The sequence below is a fragment of the Octopus sinensis genome, linkage group LG6, assembly GCF_006345805.1.
Source record: "Octopus sinensis linkage group LG6, ASM634580v1, whole genome shotgun sequence".
In the NCBI taxonomy this organism is placed as follows: domain Eukaryota; kingdom Metazoa; phylum Mollusca; class Cephalopoda; order Octopoda; family Octopodidae; genus Octopus; species Octopus sinensis.
Genome location: NC_043002.1, coordinates 86,504,074 through 86,528,294, shown reverse-complemented (window position 1 = coordinate 86,528,294; position 24,221 = coordinate 86,504,074). Strand labels below are relative to the sequence as shown.

The following is a 24,221-nucleotide window of genomic DNA, read 5'->3' as shown; positions in this document are numbered from 1 at the left end:
CTCCCTATATATATATTCATATATGCACATACAGATGAATATATACGTATATATACTCATACATACATGCATGTGTATTGCTTTATCTCCTCTGATATTGCAAAAAAAAGTCACTATTACTTTTCCTTCTTCCCTATAGATGCAGTTAAGCAGGCAAAAATTCAGAATAATGAAGAACTTAGAGAAATGGAAGAATCAATGAAGAAGTTAAATCTTAGCCTCAGGAGGACCAGTCAGGTTTTGAGTTCCCTCGAAGCAAAAAATAATGTCATTTTGTAAGGCTTATAATCCAATTTAATTTTTAGTAGACTCATATTTCTTATTGTTGATATTGTCTTATCAATTAATAAGAATATATCTGAGATGTTTCTAAATTGTATTTTATTGATATCTTCACAGGTTACAAACATTCAGTACCTGATTAAGATTTTCTGAAATCTTTTCATTCTGTTTATAGGTGCAGGCATGGCTGTGTGATGAGAAGCTTGCTTCCCAACCACATGTTTCCAGCTTCAGTCCCATTGCATAGCACCTTGGGCAAGCATTTTCTACTATAGCTTTGGGATGGCCTAAGCCTTATGAACAGATTTAGTAGATGGAAACTGAAAGAAGCCTGTTGTGTCATTGCTGAACATCCGCCTTCCATGAAGATATGTGTGTTTGTGTGTGTCTGTATTTGTCCCCCTCCCCTTTTGATAACCAGTGTTGGTTTGTTTATGTCCCCCCCCTCCCCGTAATTTAGCTGTGCAACAAAGAGGGACTGATAAAATAAGTACCAGGCTTAAAAAAAGTACTGGGGTTGATTCATTTGGTTAAAAATTCTTTGAGGTGGTGCTCCAGCATGGCTGCAGTCTAATGACTGAAACAGATAAAAGATGAAAGATAGTTAACTTCCATATTATAAGTTAAGAATTTTAGATATTTTATATCTAATAGAACAAACAAATTCTTTGTTGTTCATTGTATAATCATAACCTTCTCATTTTAATTGTGGCTATAAATTTTTTTAACAAAATATATTTGCTGTCTTAAAAGCAGTGAAGACTTTATGGAATGAGAATTGTGACTGGTGTAGCAGCACAGTAATCAACTGCTACAAAAGTAAAGGTGACGCCTTAGATAGAAATAATTACAGAGGTATCAAATTGTTGGATCAAGTGATGAAAGTCATGGAGTGGGTCATAGCCCAACTAATTAGGGAGAGAATTAGTTTAGATGAGATGCAGTTTGGTTTTGTGCCAGGGAAAAGCACCACTGAAGCTATATTTCTGGTAAGACGGCTGCAGGAGAAATTCCTAGCCAGAGATAAACCTCTATACTTGGCTTTCATTGACATGGAGAAAGCTTTGACAGGGTCCCTTATCTGGTGGTCAATGTGGAAACTAGGGATAGATGAGTGGTTGCTGAGAGCTGTACAAGCCGTGTACAGGGATGCTATCAGTAAGGTGTGGGTTGGCAATGAATATAGTGAAGAATTCCGGGTGGAGGTAGGGGTTCACCAAGGATTAGTCCTCAGCCCCCTCTTGTTCATCATAATCCTTCAGATGATAATAGAGGAATTCAAGATAGGCTGCTCCTGGGAACTCCTCTATGCTGATGACCTTGCTCTTTTGGTTGAATCACTACCAGAACTAGAGCAGTTTCAGATGTGGAAGCAAGGTCTGGAATCAAAGGGTATTTGAGTGAACCTAGCAAAAATCAAATCCTTAGTAAGTAGGAAGGCAGAAAAATCACAAATCCCTTCAGGTGGATGGCCCTGCTCAATCTGTAGAAAAGGTGTAGGTAGAAACTCCGTAAGATGTACCAAGTGTAAGCTAAGGACACCTAAGAGCTGCAGTATTATCAGAGGAAGGTTAACAGGGAAATCAGTTTCTATGTGTGGTGCACAGGTACAATAAACACCAAAAATGTGCAGAAAATAGATTCTATCACAGAAGTAGTTGATAGCTTCCGTTACCTAGGTGAGCAAGTCAGTAGCAGGGATGGATTCTCTGAGAGCATAGCCGCTAGAATAAGAATAAGCTGGGCAAAGTTCAGAGAGCTCCTACCTCTGCTAGTAACAAAGGGCTTCTTGCTCAGAGTAAAAGGCAGACTGTATGATGCCTGCATGTGAACAGCCATGCTACACAGCAGTGAAACATAGGCTGTGACTGCTGAGGACATGTTTAGGCTTGTTAGAAATGAAGCTAATATGCTCTGCTGGATGTGTAATGTCAGTGTGCATGCATGTCAGAGTGTAAGCACTCCTGAGAGAAAAGTTGGACATCAGAAGCATCAGATGTATTGTGCAAGAGAGACAACAGTGCTAGTATGGTCATGTGATGCATATGGATGAAGACAGCAGTGTGAAGAAATGTAGCACTCTGACGGTGGAGGGAACCTGTGGAAGAGGTAGACCCAGGAAGACATGGGACGAGGTAGAGAAGCACAATCTTCAAATTTTGGGCCTCACAGAGGCAACGATGAGTTACCGAGACCTTTGGAGATATGCCGTGCTTGAGAAGATCTGTCAAGCTAAGTGAGGTCATAGCCATGGCTGATGTCAGTGTCGTGTAACTGACTCGTTAAAAGCACCCTTCAATTGTTGGGTGATATGCTGTGCTTGTGAAAACCTGTTGAACCAAGTGAAATTGTAATCATGGCTGATGCCAGTGCCATCTGACTGGCACCTGTGCTGATGGCATATAAAAATGGCAAATGGCACCCATGCTGGTGGCACATAAAAAACACCCACTACATTCTCAGAGTGATTGGCATTAGGAAGGGCATCCAACCATACTTGTGTAGACCTATCTAGTTAAGTGGGACTGTAGTCATGGCTGATGCTGGTGCCAGGTCAATGGCACCCATGCTGGTGGCATATAAAAACACCCACTACATTCTCGGAGTGATTGGCATTAGGAAGGGCATCCAACCATAAAAACCTTGCCAAATAAGATCGGAGCCTTGTGCAGCTCCTTGGCTTACCAGTTTTCCGTCAGACCATCTAACCCATGCCAACATCGAAAACAGACATTAAATAACGGTGATGATGTTGATTAACTTTTTAATAATTATAAAGACATTACAGAGAAATGATTTTTGCTGGTGCTAACTATTACATTGCGACCCATACTGCATTGTGATTGTAGCCATTATATGGTTCCAAATTTGAGTATAGTATGGTATATCTGGATTTAAGGCAATAACTTTTCTAGTGTTGTTCAATAAGAACAACTAGTTTATCATAGTTTAAATTTATTTTTAAAATTTTCATCCTTTTACATATTTTAGATTAAGTGTTATTGCTAAAAAGCTAATTGATGAGAATGGTTTTCCTCTAAATAAATACAGGACTAATTTTTCTTCAGAAAAACTAAAAGAAAATCATTAAAAAAAATATAATCAAAGCTTGCCGTTTCTATATTGGGTAAAGAACAAAAGAAAATATAAAAAAAGAAACCATTTTTTACTTTCAGTTTTTTAGATGATAAATTGTTTGTTTATTGCTTCTGACATATCCGCTCTCTTTTGCTCATTCCTTCTGAATTTCTATGTGTATTTTTAGAAAGAATAAACCCTTGTCTTCTAAAGCTATTGTTAACAATGAAATTTAAGAGATAAGAAAATATATTTGTCATGCATATTGACAGACTGGTTATTAAGTTACCATTAATGTATAGCAAGCTGTACTCATTAATATATTGACTTTTACATCATCACAGTTCTTTGGTTTGTGGTTTTATCCATTCAACATCACTGCATAGAATAATTTTGATAAAGTTTCACTTTTTTTTTTGTAGTTGTCAAACCTCATGATCATGAAATTTATAGATTTTCAAAGAATAACAAGCATAACAAAACAACAACAACAATAGTCTTTACGTATCTGATTTTGTTACATTTTACAACACTTTGTTATATTTTGCTTGCACTTTAAACTTTTTCAGAATTAAAAGAAACGCACTTGTTTTGAAGTTAGACAAAAAGAATCTCGCGTGGAACAAACAGTATTCCTTGAAATACGAGTGAGTTATTTTGTCAATAGCTTATTTGAATTTTTACACAGATTTTTTTTATACTGACATGAATGTTAAAGAAAATGCATGTCTTTTTCAACTGATGTATACCTGGAATAATAGTGATTTTTATCAGAATCACAAGGTCTCAAATTTTATGGCGATGGTATTGTTGATTAAGACATTGAGACTGACCCCTGGTTTTTGACCGGTGTCATATTTTATTGACCCCAGAAGGATGAAATGCAATGACAGCTGTAGCAGAATTTGAATTCAGATGTTATGGGACATAATTAGATGCCACACATTGTTTTGTCTGATACTCTACCAGTTTTGCCAATCTATATTGAACCTTTGAATATGAACTAGAAATATCATCTGAATTCCATGCAGCCAAAATAAAGAAATTGGAATGACATGCTACTTCCAAATATAAATTGGTCACAATAAAGTGTTTCATTTATTTATCCAAAACCTCTTAACTATTTTAGAAAAGATTATGTTTTGGTTTAATTTTTCTAGTAATTTTTAGTCTATATATTTATGTATAGATTTTAATTGTAGTCCCTCAGTTGAAAAACAGTTGACAACAGAAAGAACATTCAGCTGCAAAATTCAGCCTCAAAATCAATTCCTGTCCAAGCCATGCAAACATAGAAAAACAAATGTTAAATCAACAAATGAATAAACAAACAAACAAAAAAACATTTTAATTGTAAATTTTGTGTCTTTTGTTTGTTGTACTAAAATGAGTTTGAATTATTGAAAATAATTTTGTCTAAAGGGAAGGAGCCATGCCTTTTGACTTCCTAGATATTTCTTTACTGAAAAATAAAGATAGATGGGTAATGTAAATACAGTTGAAATTCTCTGAGTGAAGAATACAGGCTGGGAAAGAATTCCTGTGTGATGGGTTGTGTGAAGAGAGGATTGGATAAATGATTGGGGTTGGGGATAGAAGTAGAAGAGAGATGAGGGAGTTTAAGTGGTTGTATAACAAGTTTAGAGCAACAGAGGCAATTTTAGCAGTGGCAGAAATGAGAGAGTAAATGTGTATGTGTGTGTGTGTGTGAGTGTGTGTAAGAGAGAGAGAATCCAGAGGCTGTTGTAACAGTGGTAGAACTGACAGAGAAGAGGTTACAGTTCATAGGAGGAGTGACTAATATAAAAGGAGTAGAAATGACAGGGGCAAGGACCAAGTTCAGTTGCTATAACTTTTGTTGTTGTTCCAGTATAAGCAACAGAGAGGATACAGTTCAGAGGGGAACTAACCATTGCAGTGAAATGATGTTTGTAACTCTTCAAAGTTGCCTTTGTAAAACATTATTTCAAGTTACCTTTATAAAACAATACTATATTGCAAGTTACCTTCATCCAGTATTATGATGTATATAAATAATTCCAGATTTAAATGGTTTTTTTTAAATATAAGAACTATTACACATGACATGCATTGAATATTTCATTGTAATTCTTTTAGGATACAAATCAAAATATATGAAACCAAAGAAAAGATCAAAAAGTTATCTAATGAGGTAAATTTTGAAATAAATTCTCAAATCTATTTCTATCTGTAAGTTGCTTCATTCACATTGCTAGCACATTTAATAACAAAAATCTATCTTAGTTTGTTGCTAAATAATTATTTGATGCTTTGAAAATATATTTTATACAAACTCTGACATTTGTATGTTTATAAAATATTTTCTAGATTGTTAATTACCAGGAAGAAATTCTAAAAATGAAAGAATCTCTAATTGAAGACCATGCAGCAGCTATTAAAGAGGCAAAAGAAATTTCCCCCCTATTGGTAAGTACCATAACTAAAACAAAAATTTATAATTTATATATTCATGATATATACAAATTATGTTATGAAGGACATCACATTAGCAAGGGCATCTAGCTGTACAAATAATGCTAAAGCAGACATTGACACATGACAGGGCCCATCGGATCATGTCAAACTGTCCAATCCGTGCCAGCATGGAACTTGAATGTTAAATGATGATGATGATGATATTTATGATATATAATTTGAAATGATAAATAGTTTAAATAAACATCCCCAGTTTATAATATTTCTATTATTATTCTAATAATTTTTACTCAATATGGAAAACAAAACTTTAGTGTATTTTTGCCCCCCCCCCAAAAAAAAACCTACTGTGATTTATAAAGATAATTTATAGAAATGCTCTATTCTTTGGCAGCATTTTTTTTATTGTTTAATATTTATTGCTTTGAAGGTGCATGGCTCAATAGTTAGAGTGTTGGGATCACAATAATGAGATAGTGAGTTTGATTCCCTGACTGAGCTGTGTGTTGTGTTATTGAGCAAGACACTTTATTTTCATGTTGCTTCAGTTCACTCAGTTGTAGAAATGAATTGCCAAGCTGTATCAGCCTTTGCCTTTCCTTTGGATAACATTGGTTGCATGGAGAGTAGAGGCTGGCATGCATGGAGGACTGCTGGTTTTCCGTAAACAATGTTGCCTGGACTTGCACCTAGGAGGGGAACTTTCTAGGTGCAGTCCCATGGTCATTCACAGCTGAAGGAGATCTTTCCCCTATCTATTACTTCAAAAAAGACCAAGGTCATTTCATCTACAAGGAAAGTAATGGCCTCAGGTTTTGGGATCCAAAAAGCATTGTTTATTGACTATCTTCAGAAGGGCCTCACCATTAATGGAGAGTACTACACCAAATTGCTGAGGCAAAAACAAAAGGCAGTCAAGATCAAACACCCGGGGAAACTGATGAACAGGGTCTTGTTTCATGAGAGCAATGCTACTGCATACAAGTCCTTGGTTATAATGGCTGCTGTGTGTGACTTTGGCTTTGAACTGGTTGCTCACTCTCTATATTCTCCTGATTTGGCCCCATCTAATATATGTTCCCCAACATGAAAAATCACTTGGCTGAGAACCAGTATCGCAGAGATCATGATGATGTCATATCTGCTGTTGATGACTATTTTTTGGACCAACAAGATGAAAGCTTCTTCATCACTCGGTCCAGCAATTTGATACCTTATAATTATTTCTGTCTAGGGTACTAGAGATTTTAAGCATATCAACGGTGATTCCTGATGGGCTGGAGGCTTTCCCTGTTTTCATGCCCCTAATTACTTTATCTACTAAGCTGCTGTCGATTTGAATAACCGGACCCTCTGTTAGGTCCACATTAGGTAGGCTCTCCTTCTATACATTCTCTACATTTAACAGCCTTTCATAGCGGCACTCCCAAGCCTCTTTCTTTACAAAATCACTAACTGCAAGTGAGCCATCATCCATGTGAACACATTTCTCTTCTACCATATTATGATTTTCTCTGACATGCTGTCTAGCAATTCAGAACACTTCAAGCCTCTGGTCCACATGACACAGAACATTGACAAACTTCCTCCTTTTTGCTTCTCCCTTGGCTAAGTACACTTGTCTTCTAGCCTCTCTCCTAGCTTCCTGATATAGTTCCATGCTACCATCACTCTTCCAGCCCTTCCAGGCCTGTTTCTTTGCTCTAATGGCCTTCTCTACAGCATCATTCCACCACCACATTAACCTAGGTCTGGTTGGAACTTTGCACCAGCTGTTGGTTTGGTCTATGGTACTCAGCAAGCTGTCCCACAGGAATTCCCGGTTGCCCTCTGTTACTAGTCTGTACTTCCTCCTCATCATCATCAAATTTCTCAATTAGGGTGCCCCCAAATATATGACCGTATAAATGATCCTTAATCTTCCAAATCCTTCTTTTCCAGATTGGTCTGCTTCTTGGCATCCTTCTAGCTTGAACTATAAAGTCACTAATGACTCATTCTTCAGGGAAATCTTAATTCGCTTGGAAATAGGTGAGGGTTGGTGACAGTTAGGGCATTCAGCTGTAAGAAATCTGCCTCAGTAAATTCCATCTGGCCCATGCAAATGTGGGAAAGTGGAAGTTAAAACAATGATGATGATGATTTCATATATATATATATACCGAAGTAAACACATAAATGTGAAACAAGGTGGAAAAAAGAGTACTCAAATACCAGGGGTAGAGTAATATGCTTTATTTAAAAGCAGCAGAAATTCAACAAAACCTGTTACTCAGAGTTTTTCACGTTCCGGTTCGTTGGATAGTTTTTGACTATAGAAATATATATATATATATATATATATAATATATATATATCACGTGATATCACGTGACCGACCAGACCGTCAGATGTTGCTACACATCGCTGGTCACAATGCATTCGCATTGTTTTAGCCTGCGAATGACGCCACCCCACTGGCTAGATGAGCAGGCCAACAGAAGAAAGAGAGAAAAAGTGGTGAAAGAGTACAGCAGGGATCGCCACCCCCTGCCGGAGCCTCGTGGAGCTTTTAGGTATTTTCGCTCAATAAACACTCACAATGCTAGGTCTGGGAATTGAAACCACGATCCTACGACCGCGAGTCCGCTGCCCTAACCACTGGGCCATTGCGCCTCCACACACACACACACCACACACACACACACACACACACACACACACACACACACACACACACATATATATATATATATATATATATATATATATATATATATATATATATATATATATATATATATATATATATATATATATATATATATATATTTATATAGTCAAATTGAACATTAAAAATTGAACATTGAAAATAACAAAACAACAATGATGTACACATGGACTGTATTAGTGTGACATTCAGTAAAGGTGGAAAAAAGAGTGGGTTTTTTACATTTTGAGCATAGCTCTTTATCAGAAAGAGGAGAAAGGAAAGGTGAAGAGAAGGAAAAAGTCCAGAAAAAGCACTTGTGAGGAATTATATACTCACCCATATACAAACTTATACATTTATATGCATATACAAAAGCATATATATATATATATAATACACATACACACATACATACATACATACATACACACACTACACACACACACACACACACACACACACACACACACACACACACACACACACACACACACACACACATATATATGAAAAAACAAGTCAGGATAGAAAATGCTAAAATGATTTTATAAAAAACATATCAGTACCGGTTTCAGTCATTGAGACCTTTTCAACTGTAACAATTAAATAATTAAATTTAGAAAAATTAAAAGAAAATTTTTTTAAAAGAATATTTGTATAGTGTTCAAATAGAAGTGGTATTTTCCTTGTTTCTGCCTTTCTCTGTCTCTCTTGTTTACTCTTGTAAATTCTTGGTAGAGAAGAAGAAGAAGGAGGAGGAGAAGGGGAGGAAGAAGACGAATTTGGGAGTGCCTTGATTGTGGTATTTTGAATGGTCAGTGGAGGCTATATCAGCTCGTGTGTTCCTTTTCATCCTTATACATATACATACATACATATATATATATATATATATATATATACATATATGTATGTATACACACACATATATATATATATATACATATCAATTAAAAGATTTTTTTTTATGTATAATAAATAGAATGAAGTAAAGGCTCTCGCTGATGAGTGGCATGCGAAGAATTCAATTATACAGGCGTAAGTTTAAGCAGTGAATATTTTTTTTCTCTGGATTTTGGTATCTGTTTCCAGGTAAGTGCTTCCTGTTGTCATATAGAAGTGATAATATATGATGAGATTAACTACACTGATTATCATGCTAATAATGCATTTAAATATTGATTACTGCTGTAATCATATATGATATGAACAAAGTTTTTCAGTACAAAACAATAGTTAACATTATCAAATAACCAGTATTGGTTTAAAGAGCTTGATTAGATTATTATCTGCTACTATATCATTTGAAGGAATGATGTAAATTCTGATTCAAAATTTCGTATGTTTAATTTTATTTTGCTTGAAATTACAACTGGCTCAACAGAGATGTTTTCTTATGAATCAAAATCACCGAAAAAACTAAATTCAAAAATTAAATTCAAATTCAAATGTGAATTGAAATACAGTAAAATACCAAACTTTTTGGTGATTCTTCTTGACTTTATGCTAACTTTTCTTTTAAAATTGAAGTACAATGTAAATTTCATTTTAATTTCAATTTAAAAGATTTTCAAACTGAAATTAAAATAAAGCTGGAAATTCAATTTTAAAAGAAATTGTCCCTCCAATGACTTTAGTTTATGAAAACTCTCCTGTTTTCATCTGTATGGAAATTAAAAAAAATAAATAAAAGAATAATCCACAAAAAGTCTGTGGATTAAACATGTTCCTGTTTAACCTCACCATTTGATCTCAGAGTAAACATTTCATCTCTCTGATAAAAGATTTGACCCAAAATGTTAGATGTTTCTTCTCTTCATTCAAAACAACTTATTCCTCATTCAAAACTTTTTGTATAGGTACAAGCATGGCTATATAGTTAAGAAGCTTGATTTGCAACCACATGGCTTTGGATTCAGTTCCACTGCATGGCACTTTGTGCAAGTGTCTTCTACTACAGGGTGGGGCGAAGAGGACGAACGTTTTTGAAAAATTCACAAAATCATTAATTTTAGATGCAAACAAATTGTATTGATGTCAATGTGTTCATATTGAATTAGTATTTGTGAAAATTAAGTGTGGAAAGCAACATCCATTATATGGTGTCCATTTTCATTGTTGCATTTCTAAAGGCATTCTTGGCAGTTGGCCTCCACTTTCTCCAGCACTGCTCTGTCAATTTGGGTGACTTCCACAGGAATAGCTTCTTTCAAATTGTCCAATGTATGGGGCTTATGTACATACACATGTGCCTTGAGGGTTCCCAACAAGAAATAATCACACATAGACAAATTAGGGGACTGAGCGGGCCAAGGAACATCAGCAAACCTGGAAATGAGGTGGTCACTGAAGAGAGGGCAAAGAACATACATTGATGCTCTGGCTGTGTGGGTCATCTCTCCACCCTGCTGAAACCACATACATCGAATAGGCGTGTGTTTTCATCGTAATTCAGGCACAAAGAAGTTGTTCATCATCTCAATGAAATGCTCAGAGTTTACAGTAACAGCATTTTGATCATTGTCTTAAAAAAAGTAAGGACCAATGACGGCAGCTTTTCCAACATTGTACTGTCACTATTCATTAGTGTACCTTGTGTACAAAGTGCATTCACCCAACGTAAGATTGGGATATGGGTGGAAACAGCCTGATTTCGGTGAATGTTGAAGTGGCACCGAAACTCAAGCTGGACTGCTGTGACAGACTCATTATTCTTCACATAACTGTCATAGGCAAACACACGATGTTCTATTGTCTACGGCACCATGGCTTCACCTGAAAAGAAAAAGAATGCTAAGACTCCACAGACCTAATGGTACTTGTCGAACATATATCCCTCCCACTGGGGCTGAATAGTAGATATTTCAAAAACATCCGTCCTCTGTGCCCCACCCTGTATATCTTCAGAGTGACCAGTGCCTTGTGAGTGAACTTTGTACACAGAAACTGTTTGGAAGCCTGTCATATATATGTACATATGCATATATGTGTGTCTTTGTGCTTGTATTTGTCCCCTCCTACCACTGGATAACTGACATTGGGTTTCTTTATGTCTGTATAACATAGTAATTTGTCATGTTGTACTTGCCTTCATATCAATGATTTTATTGAACTATGGAGGCTATTTTAGCCATGTTACTATTACATAACAATGAATAAAGCTATTTTAAATGCAAATTAATGTAAGAAAGTTTCTGCTTTCCTTGTAATATTAAAATATATTTCTTAAATCCTATATTTTTACAGAGAACTTACAAAATATAAGACTGAACAAAGCTCTCTCCTTGCAAAAACTGCCCAAGTAAAACAGGTTTGTTCCAGCTTTTTGTTTCTCTACATTTATTACTACCCACTGCTCAGAACCTCAATAATTCTGTCTTCAATCATGTAAATATTTCTACAGAAAACACCTGATCTCTACTCAGTTGGTCATTACTCCCTTTAAGGAGCTGTGTATGTAACCTTCACATATTCATTGAATCCAGTGAGACTGACAGTTAACATTCCTCTCGATTGAACAATTGCAAGTCCATGGCTGTAGGAAAAACATGTGCAAGGAGGGATTTCCAGGATAATGTTCTGAGGAAAGAGACGGGGGCATAGTAGTTAGTACTGGCCTTGAGAGGTGGACACAGTATGGGTGACAACTCAACCACAGTATACAGTGGACTCTTAGATCTGTGAGACTCTTGGAAAATTGCCAAATCTGTTCACACCTTAAGACAGTGCTGATCATGAGAAATAATTAGTAAATGATTGATGCAGCTACATCGTCTCTTAGCTTGTCCTGATGGGTAAACTCATGTTACTCTGTTTATATTAATTTCCAATTCTTATTTATCTTTAGCCTTTTTTTATAATGTTTAATTATACTTTGTTGTTGTTGTCTTTGCTGCTACCATTGACATTATTGTTGTCATCATCATCATCATCATATCACGTCTGCTTTCCATGCTAGCATGGAGTGAATGGTTCAAGATGCAGTTGGTTGAAGGATTCTGTCTTGCTCCAATATTTCAGTTTCAACATGGTTTTTGTAGTTGGATTCCCTTCCTATTGCCATCACTTTACTCAGTGCACTGGATGTTTATGTTTTATGACACTAGCATATAACTGGTGTAAGTGTCCATGTTTGATAGAGTGCTAGTGTTTTGAGAGGGAGGTCAGGCATAAGAGGGATTAGTTGCTGTGTGCAAGAGAAAAGACTATGCTGGTTTGGTCATGTGATGCAGATGGATGCCGATAGCTCCATAAAGAAGTGCTGGTCTCTCAAAGTAGATGGTACACATGGAAGTGGAAGACCCAGGAAGACATGGGATGAAGTACTGAAGAACAACCTCAGAATGCTGCACTTTTCAGGCAAAATGACAAAGGACTGAGATGCCTGGTGCCTTACTGTACTCAAAAAGATGCATACTCTGCAGCAGGAGTTCCTCTGATGGTGTAAAGCACTCATGATGGTACCATGTAAAGCACCTGCACTGTGTCACATAAAAGTGCCTGTGCAGTACCACATAAGTGCCTGTGTGGTGCCATGTAAAAGCATCTGTGTTGTGCTACATAAAAGAATTTGTTCAGTGTTACATAAAAGCACCCGTGTGACACCATGTAAGAGCACCCGTGCAGTACTATGTAAAAGCACCCAGCATGCTCTGTAAAGTGGTTGGCATTAAGAAGGGTACCCAGCTATAGAAACCATGTTAAATCAATCAGGAGTCTTGTACAGCTCTCCAGCTAGCCAACTCTAATCAAACCATCCAATGGATGTTAAATGATGATGTTAAATCATTGGTTTCAAATTTTGGCACAAGGCCAGCAATTTTGGACATGGGTAACTTGATTACATTGACCCCTGTGTCCAGCTGGTACTTATTTTATCGAACCCAAAGGATGAAAAGCTAAGTGGACCGCAACAGAATTTGAACTAACTCAGAATGTAAAGCTGGATGGAATGCGACTAAGCATTTTGCCTGTTGTGCTACCAATTCTGCCAGCTCGATGCATTATAGTGATATTGAATTATTAGTATTGATATTATTGGTACACGACCAATAATTGTGACAAACCTTACAGATAATTGAATCAATTCCAGCATTTGATTAATGCTCTTTTAATCGACTAAGTAACATTTGAACTCATAATCTAACTAATTATTGCAAAATATTTCCCTCTATCAATTTTGTCATAGACGATAGATGCAAACATGGCTTTGTGGTCACATGGTTTATGATTCATTCCCACTGCATGACACTGTTGGCTAATATCTTTTACTAGGCCTTGAAGCTCATCATATATATATATATATATATATATATATATATATATATATATAATATATATATATATATATATATATATAATGTACATACATACATAAATACATGCATACATACACATACATATCAGGTTGAATAAAAAGTAAGCAACATTTTGAATCATGAAGAATTTGTACAGGGATTTTGCAGAGTTTTGAACTGTTTAAAACATTTTTTTACAATTGTCTGATAATACAGACATAGACTTGCCCAAATACACAATAAATTAACATTGATATTTTTTCACCGTTGTTACAATCATCTGAAATGGAACTGTCAAAGTGTGATATTTGAGCAATTTTGCTATTCAACTTCAAAAAAGGATGCAAAGCAGCTGAAACTGCTTGCAATATCAACGTAACATTTGATGGGGAAATGACCAGTGAGTGGTCGAAAATGGTTTAAAGGATTTCACAGTGGAGACCTGAACCTTGAAGATCGGGAGAATAATGGACACCCATCTGTCATCAACGACAGTCAATTAAAGACTGTCATTGAGAAAGATCCACATAAAACCACTTGAGAACTAGCAAAAAAACTTCAAGTTAGCCATAAAACTGCCTGCAACCATTTGTGTGCAATCAGAAAAGCAAAAACAGCTTGACAAATGGGTACCACACGATTTGAATGAAAATCAGAAAATGCGCAGATATGAAATTTGCTCATCACTTCTCTGTAACTGGACCAATCCATTTCTTGACCGTATTATAACTTGCGATGAAAAGTGGATTCTGTACAATAATAAAAAATGTTCTTCACAGTGGTTGGATCAAAATGAAGCACTATAAAACTTTCCCTAAACCTGAACTCTTCAAACAGAAGGTTATGGTGACTGTTTGGTGGTGTACTACTGGACTCATCCCCTATAACTTCTTAAAACCCTGAGAAACCATTATTGCAGAAACATATTGCCATGAAATTGCCAAAATGAACGAAAACTGCTGCTTCATCCCAGACTGGTCAACAGAAGAGGGTCAATCATTCTTCATGACAATGCTCGACTACATGTTTCACTAATGATGCTCCAGAAGTTGAGGGAACTTGGCTGTGAAGTTCTTCCCCACCCAGCTTAGTCCCCAGACCTTTCTCCTACTGACTACCACTTTTTCAAGCACCTTGATGGTTTCCTGTGAGAGAAGGAGTTAAAAAATCAAACCGATGCTGAAAGTGCATTCAAAGAGGTCATCAGAACTCCAGATGTTTATGTTACTAGAATAAACAAACCTGTAACTCGTTGGCAAAAGTGTGTTGATTATAATGGTACTTACTTTGATGAATAAAATTTCTGCATTGTTGAAATATATTGTGATGAATTTCATGTTTAGTCTGATATATATATGTATGCATATATATCATCATCATCATCATCACTGTTTAACATCTGTCTTCCATTTGGTAGAGTACACATTTATTATTCTTTAACAAGAAAAATATTGGCAGTAACTTCAGAGTTTGGTCAGTTAAGCCATCCTCAGACACATACATTCATATATATATATAAAAACAACAAATTCAATTATTTCTCTGTAAATTGGAAAAATGATGAACAGCCTTAGTTGATTTTCAAACCTAATGAAGTTCTCATCAGAGGTGACCTCATCATTTGACCAATCTCAGAGAAATAATTTGTCTATATGCACAACAAATCCAGTCCCATCAGAGAATTAGAACTACAATTTTGTATACTATTAGTTTTTAACATTTTATGATACTAACTAGGGATCAAATAGATCTTAGAAGCACCTCCATGTAACTTTGGCTAAATATATTACTCTGAAAGAAAGCATTCCTGGTCAGTACAGTGGTCCATACAGTGTTAAACAGCTGTTTACTGGTCTTGGGTATCCTGCAAAACTGTGTGTGTATTTTACTGAAAAAAAAAACAAAAAAACTGGCAGAATATCACCTGATGAAATGGGATGGTTACAAAACAATGTGAATCTATGTCATGTTATCTAATATGTTACATAACAGATTTTGTATTGATAATTCTTTCTAATATAAGTACAAGGTCTGAAATTTTGGTGGAGGGGACTAATTGATTATGTCAAAACCAATACTAGACTGTCACTTATTTTATCAGCTCCAAAAGGATGAAAGGCATAGTTGACCTTGGCAGAATTTGAGCTCTGAATGTATAGGTGAATGAAATGCTGTTAAGCATTTTGTGAAGTGTGCTAATGGTTCTGCCAGCTTATTGCCTTGAGGACTTTGTTTTGATAATAAACCATCTGTGTAATGATATTTTGAACAATCCATTTGATTTTTTTTGGTTTACTATATATATATATAGTTAATGCAAACATGAAAACACAACAACGAGAGGACGTGGAACAAGTATAGTATTATTATATGCTCAGGAAAGAAGGAGTGTTTAACGTTTCGAGTGGAGCTCTTCATCAGAAACATAGGAAAAGGAAAGATCCAAAGAAGGGAAGACGGAGGAAAAAAAATCGCCAACGGTACACACGCGGTCACATTTTGAATATATATATATATATATATATATATATATATTATATATATATATATATATATATATATATATATATTTCTCTTTATCTCTCTGGCTAGATAACCATGCGCTGCCTCTACAGCAAGACACATTTTTCTATCTCACTGTCACATGCTAACCTTCCATCATCTGACACAAAATCACCCCTCCAATGCCCCTTCCCCATCAAAGGTTCTTGTATCTCATCAACAGCAAGACACCTGTTTCTGTCTTTCTGTCACACTAAGCTTTCATCATCTGATACAAGATCACCTCCTTTAATGCCCCCTCCCCTCTCAAAGATTCTTTGTCATGTAAGTTACTTGCTAACCCTGCCAGTGTTGGTGCCACATAAAACGCATCTAGTCCACACTGTAAAGTGGTTGGTGTTTGGAAGGGCAGATGGCTGCAAAATCATGCCAAAACTGACCTTGCTGTGCTGGTGTCACATAAAAAGCACTCATTTCACTCTATGGAGTGGTTAGTGTTAGGAAGGGCATCCAACTATAAAAACCATGCCAAAAGAGACAGAAAAGTCTGGTGCAGTCTTCTGCCTGGCAATCCATGCCATCATATAGGGCAGAGGTTAAACAATGGCGATGATGATAATGATTTAACGATGATGATGATGATGATGATGATGATGTATACTAGCTTAAGGTGACCTGCGCGTAGAGCGGGTAAGAGTGTGGTTGTTATTTTCTGTTGCATCCTTTCGGCACGTAAAAAGCACCATCCAAACATGGCCGATGGCAGCGCCGCCTTGACAGGCTTCTGTGCTGGTGGCACGTAAAAAGCACCAACCGATCGTAGCCGCTGCCAGCGCCCCTCCCCCCGTGGCACGAAAAAAGCACCCACTACAATCACAGAGTGGTTGGCGTTAGGAAGGGCATCCAGCTGCAGAAACACTGCAAGATCAGACTGGAGCCTGGTGCAGCCTCCTGGCTTCCCAGACCCCGGTCAAACTGTCCAACCTGTGCTAGCACGGAAAACGGACGTTAAACGATGATGATGATGATTCTCCCTCTTTGTTTCTCTCTCCTTTCTCTCTCCCTTTCCCACTCTCTTACTCCTCCTTTCTCTTGGACTCTCCCCCCTTTCTCTTACTCTCTATCTTTCTCTATCTATCTTTCTCCCATTTATAAACAACAAAAGATCTTGAGTAAGTTGAGAAAGAAAGTAGTTTGAAAGATCAATCATAAATATCAGGCAGTGACAACGGAAAGGTCTGCTTCAAGGCAGAAAGCAAAACACTAACATTTAAAAGGGACAGATAAAAAGCTGAAAAAAAAAATTGGAAACCAAAGTTTGAAGGGATGGAATCTGTAGATAGCAGAGTCACCATGGCTGGCATTTCTTAACGACGGACAGCAATGTAGTTGCAGTTTAACGGCTGGCGTAAAATTTTGAACTTGATGTAAAAGAAAATTCCTGGACACCAAGTTTTGAAGTGATTCTTTCTCACGACAGTAGACTCACCATGGCAAGCATTCAAAACTTCTTCATCATGGACGGCAACACATTGACGATTTAAAAGGCTGGCGCAAATTTTTTAGCTTGATGTAACAGAGAATTCCTAAATATTTAAAAACTGGAAAATTTTTCAAATTTACAGAAAAATTTTTGTTTACAACGGTCGGCTTGAGCATACAAATAAATTCTTTTTATCCACACAAAAATAAATAATATCTGTTACCTTTCTGAAAGACCTGTGATAGGAATATTTAAACTTTTGTGGCTGTCATTGAGAGACGCTTTGGAGAAGAAAGAGAGACGGCGGAGGTGCCAAATGTCATTATAGAGAGAGAGAAAATGGAGAGAAGGGGGAAAAGAGAGAGATCGAGGAAGAAAAGGTGATATATGAAAGAGAGGGCTGAAAAATGAAATATTTTGAAACCTAAAGATGATTTGTTTTAAGAGAAAGATTCTCATGATTGTGTGATGGTGGTGGTGGCGATGATAATTCTCTTTATGAATGCAGACAGACGTAGAGAGAAAGAGAGAGAGAGAGTGACAGCACTGGCGAAGGAAAGATAGTAGACACTATCAAATGACGTTATAGTGAGAAAGTGAAAGGAAGGGAGGAGAGAGAGAGAGAGAAGTTTTGAAGTGATTTTTTCTCACGACAGTAGACTCACCATGGCAAGCATTCAAAACTTCTTCATCATGGACGGCAACACATTGAGGATTTAAAGGCTGGCGCAAATTTTTAGCTTGATGTAACAGAGAATTGCTAAACACCCGCTCCTGTAAATTTTAATTCCCTTCAAGCTCCATTTAGATCTCTTTTCATGTTTTGGTTAATATAACCCGATTTCATTCGGGTCTACTCGGGCCACATTTTATAAGATGAGGAATTTTGTCCTAGAGGTCGCACCTTTCATTTGAGGGAAAAAATAGTTGCCATGCAAACTCGCCAGCACTTTTAACATAGGTGTGCATATTTTCAGCTCAACCGACATATTATATATATTATATATATATATATATATATATATATATATATATATACATATATATACATATTATATATATATATATACATATATATATATATACATATATATACATATTATATATATATATATATATGTGTGTGTGTGTGTGTGTGTGTGTGTATGTGTGTGTGTGTATGCATTATATATATATGTGTGTGCGTGTACGCAATATATATACAAATTATATATATATATAAATACAGATATATACACTTTGAATATATACATTATATATACATATTTATATACAGAACACACACACACACATATATAAATTAACCCAATAAATATTTGATTCATAATATTTGTTCTCATGATTTTGTGGTGGTGGTGGTGATGATAATTCTCTTTATAAATGCAGACAGACGTAGAGAGAGAGAGAGAGAGAGTGACAGCGCTGGCGAAGGAAAGATAGTAGACACTATCAAATGACGTTATAGAGAGAAAGTGAAAGGAAGGGAGGAGAGAGAGAGATGGAAGAAGACAGGCAGACAATAGAATGCGATGGCGGCAAGGGAAAGATAATAGACGCTGTGAAACGACATTATAGGTAGAATGTGAAAGGAAGGGAGGAAAGAGAGTGAGTGATGAAGGAAGACGGATACATAAAAGAATGAGAGTAGACTTGTCAAATTGCGTTTTTGGCCCTAGCAACGACACCTTTTAAAATGAGGATTTCTAATCTAGCCCACTCGCATCCTCACCTCATTTTAGATGTCCCTGTAAATTTTGGAGTCAATCCGACGGGATCTAGTGACCTTTAACCCGTTCTCAATGCCAAAACCAGACAAACAATCAAACAAACAAACTTTTCGCATTTCAGAATTATAATATAGAGATATATACATAGGGAGAATTTATGAAAAAAACAACAAAAGACAAAGACAGGTGGTGTACAAAACAAACAGATGTATTAGTATAATGCTCAGGAATAGAAAAAGTCTTTTACATTTCGAGCCTACGCTCTTCTACAGAAAGGGACACAGAAAAAAGGAGAGAAACAAGAAGAGAAAAAAAATGTATGTAGTGGCTAACGATCTATCATGGCGTCTGCATATATACATACATATAACGAGAGAGATGTATGTATGTATGTACGTGTGTGTGTGTGTGTGCGTGTGCACATGCATGTGTGTATGAGTGCATTTTCCTCTTCTCTTGTTATCACGTTTGTTTACATTTGTATTTGAAAACAAAATCACTGCTCATTCAGATTTTCATTTCTTCATAAACTTCTTCAAGTAGTGTCCAGCTATTGAACTATATATCACTTGAAGGGCCAGAAGGAAATGTTGCTTCACTTGGAAAAAACTGATGACACTATGCGGCAGCAAGAGCATTCTGCTGTAGAAAATCTGCCTCAACAAGTGTTGTCTGACACATGCCGGCATGGAAAATTGGTTTTAAAACAATGTTGATGATTATGATGATGACGACGATGATGATGGTTGTGGTAGCAACGATGCTGATGGTGATGTCAATGATGATGGTATTGACGGTGATGGTGATTGTGGTAAAGGTGGTAGTGATGAGGATAATGATGCTGATGGTGATGGTGATGACGATGATGATGATGACAACGACAATGATGACGATGACATTGGTGGTGGTGATAGTAGTTGTGGTGATGGGGATGAGGCTGATGATGATGATGATGATGATGGCATTGGTGGTGGTGGTAGTAGTTGTGGTGATGGGGATGATGATGATGATGATGATGATGATTATGGTGATGTTGATTATTTTCAATATTAATATTAAAGTGGTATCAAATTTAAGTGTTCAGATTACATTAATCCATTGGCTACAGAAAACTAAAATAATTTTGAAATGGTTTATATGTATTTACTAGTATTTAAATGCATTCGATATTATATAAACATTTATTCCCTGTTTTTTTTAGTATTAACATTGGTTTATTGTATTTGATATTGCTTACATGATGCTCAGTATTGTTTCAAAGTATTTGATACTTTTTTGTATTTGACATTCTTTAATACATGATATATTTTAATACACTTAATGCATCTAATTTTCGTGTTTGTGTAGCATACTGATGATCTTCATCAAAAGATTAACACCCAAAAGGTAAATATTTCTAATAGAAGCAGTTATATAGAAAGTCAACAGAAGATCACAGAGTTTCATGCACATGCTCGGTAAGTACTGGTATGTTTTACATTACATACAGAAAAAAACATTCGATTTTTCTTGAATTTAAACAGATAGGTGTAGGCATGGTTACATGGTTTAAAATGTTAGCTTTGCAACCTATGGTTTCAGGTACAGTATCACTGTATGACAGTACCATATCAGTGCACACTTCTCTCTAACACTGTGCTCTATAACCTTCATTCACTTGTGATACACTTACATTCTTTTCACAGTTCAGTGGCACACCTGAGCTAAAATTATAATTTAAAGTATAGGGAAAAAAATTATATTCAGGTTACACTGTGGCACACCAGTTGCAGAACACTACTCTAGCACGCTACATCGGATTCCTCTTATACCTAATTTTCTCTCAACACATTGGCACTCTCTCATTCATGCATATTGATGTTGCACATTCAGCAGAACATGCTATCTTCACTTCAATCTAGTCTTTGCATGTCCTCTGCATTCAGGTAATATTACATTACCATGTAATATAGCATTTCTGTTCATACACAATTTCATTTGATTTGTCTCTCTGATACAGAAACCTTTCATTATCAACAGAATTAATAGCTCTCTAAACTTTCCCCAGCCTTTTCTTACTTTGTGCTTTCAGAGCAACCCCACCGCAGCTAATTAGATATTCTATGTCAGGTGTTCTCAACCAGTTTTTATCTATGGACCATTTTGATTACTATTTTATTCCAGTGGACTCCCATAACAATTTGATGTTTAAAAACTAGTTTTAGAGAAACTTCTTTCAAAATTTTTCTTTTGTTTTGGTTGGACTATTTAAAAGTTTCTTTCTCTAGAATAGATTTTCTCAAAAGCCCAAGAGGTATCCCTAGAAACAGTAGACAGCTTCTATTACCTAGATTGGTGGTTCTCAACTGGGGTCCATATAAGATTGTTGAGGGTCCATGCAAAAAAATAGTAAATTGGGGATCCACAATAGAGCTTTAAGAGCCCTAGAAAAAATTTTGCTTTAGATTTATGCAATGGTATGTATTGCCAGAAACGTTTCTTGCAATACATACCATTACATATATCTAAAGCAAAATATTTTTGGGGGCTCTTAAAGCTCTATTATGGATCCCCAATTTACTATTTTTTTGCATGGACCCCCCAAAATCTTATATGGACCCCTGTTGAGAACCACCGATCTAGGTAATAGAAGCTGTCTACTGTTTCTAGGGATACCTCTTGGGCTTTTGAGAAAATCTATTTTCTGTGTAGTCTTAGTGTTTACTGCACCTATGCATGTGTCATATATGTGTGAGTGTATGCATATCATTATTCAGTTTTATTTCAAGATTTGCTGCCAATAGAGAAAGAGCCAGTTTCTAACCTAGATCCAAAGTTCCTTCACTGGAATTTCAACAACACCAACAAGGTATTTTTTGCATGTATGTGTGTGTATGTGCAGTATTTGGAGTCAGTGCATGTGCAGATTTATATGTTTTGTTTTATGTATGTATTCTCACACATATAATTGTATGTCTAGACATGCACATGTAAACTTAAATGATAAACTTCTGGAAAGTTTTACTAATTTTTACTGTTCCAGTGATGGCTTGGATCTGTAGTCTTTGAATTAGTTTTCTCCTTTCTGGTTTTAAGAAGCTTAATTTCTCAAGATTGGCGTTTATGCAGTGTGTGACATGCATGTATGCATATATGTGTGTGTGTGTGTGTGTGTGTGTGTGTGTGTGTGTATACGTGTGCATATGCATGTGTATGTGTTTGTGCATGCGTGCATGTGAGTGTGCATAAGTGTGTGTGTGGGGGGGTGTACACATGATTGTATATGTGTCTGTGTCTCCTTTGACATCACTCACTAATTGTAAATGGTGCTAAAGCAGGCAGCTGAACCATATAGGGTGACTGAATAAGTACTTGTTAGATTCTCTCCTGATTGTGTTGCAGAACATATCAAAGGAATTACTTTTTCAATAGCATCTTGTGTTATTTTCTTCTATAGATGCAGGCATGGCTGTGTGGTTAAGAAGCTCACTTTGCAAACCATGTGGTTTTGGGTTCAGTCTCACTATGAAGCACTTTGGGCCAGTCTCTTCAACTGTAGCTTCAGGCCAACTAATGCCTTGTGAGGGACTGGTGTAGATAAAAACTAAACATGATTGTAACTATGTTTGTATGTACATATGTATGTATGTATGTATGTATGTATGTATGTATGTAAGTATGTATGTATTTATGCATGTATGTATGTATGCATGCATGCATGCATGCATACATACATATATATATCTTGAAATAAAACTGAATAATGGTTGGCATGTATGCATGCATACATACATACATACATACATGCATGTATGCATGCATACATACATACATACATACATACATACATACATGCATGCCAACCATTATTCAGTTTTATTTCAAGATATTTCTTGCCAATAGAGAAAGAGCTGGTTTCTAACCTAGATCCAAGGCTCCTTCATTGGAATTTCAACATCAACACAGTACTTTTGTATGTATGTATATGTGCAAATTTGTTGGTTTTGTTTAATATATATCTCTTCTCATGCATATACTTGCATATCTAGACATGCTCATATATATACTTAAAAGATAAACTTCTGGAAAGTTTTTCAGATTTTTACAGCTCCAGTGATGTCTTGAATCTGTTGTCTTCAAATCAGCTTATGCAAAATGTGTAGCTATTGCATAAGAAATTTTGAAAGTAGGCTTGAAGCCAAAAAAATAAGAGTATACATCATACTTATTGTAAATGGCTGCCTATCAGTCTTCTACTAGGATATCCCAAAATGCATCTGAATTGGAAGTAGCAATATATAGCATTCACCATCACTTTAATGAATTACTCTTTCTGGTGCAACGTTCACTGGCATTTTAATGATTCAAGTTTCACAGGATCCTTGCTGAGCCTAACTTCTCATTGTCACTGCATGGAATTAAAATGAGAGGATAAAACAAGAATAATTCCTTTATTCTTGTGTTTAATATTCATCTTTCTACAACCACATAGATTACACAGTGGTGTTCTTATGAGGTTGGGTTTTATGGCCAAGATGGTCAGTTTCCTTGAGATTGCATATTAACGAGATATCTGGTCCAAATGAAAACTCTCATGTGAAATTGTTCAACTCACATACACATGTCTATTTTTCTCGGTCCTATTAAATATTGATCACTAATTCTATCATTTTATTTGGCATTGAAGAATTTCTCACTGTGGCATTAAACAGATTAATTCTTAG

At 36.1% G+C, this 24,221-nt stretch overlaps 2 protein-coding genes across 2 annotated transcripts in view; both read left to right on the top strand.

Moving 5' to 3' along the window:
• Positions 1-11,773, top strand: part of LOC118763782 — a 35,317-nt gene extending 23,544 nt beyond the window's left edge. Inside the window, exons 4-8 of the mRNA XM_036503521.1 lie at positions 140-275; positions 3,930-4,007; positions 5,479-5,533; positions 5,710-5,808; positions 11,756-11,773. Coding sequence (XP_036359414.1) covers positions 140-275; positions 3,930-4,007; positions 5,479-5,533; positions 5,710-5,808; positions 11,756-11,773 — 386 coding nt within the window. The remainder of the gene's footprint in view (positions 1-139; positions 276-3,929; positions 4,008-5,478; positions 5,534-5,709; positions 5,809-11,755) is intronic.
• A 7-nt stretch (positions 11,774-11,780) lies between these two features.
• Positions 11,781-24,221, top strand: part of LOC115213289 (myosin-11-like) — a 59,864-nt gene continuing 47,423 nt past the window's right edge. Inside the window, exons 1-2 of the mRNA XM_036504125.1 lie at positions 11,781-11,819; positions 20,866-20,975. The gene's annotated coding sequence lies outside the window, so the exon portion shown is untranslated. The remainder of the gene's footprint in view (positions 11,820-20,865; positions 20,976-24,221) is intronic.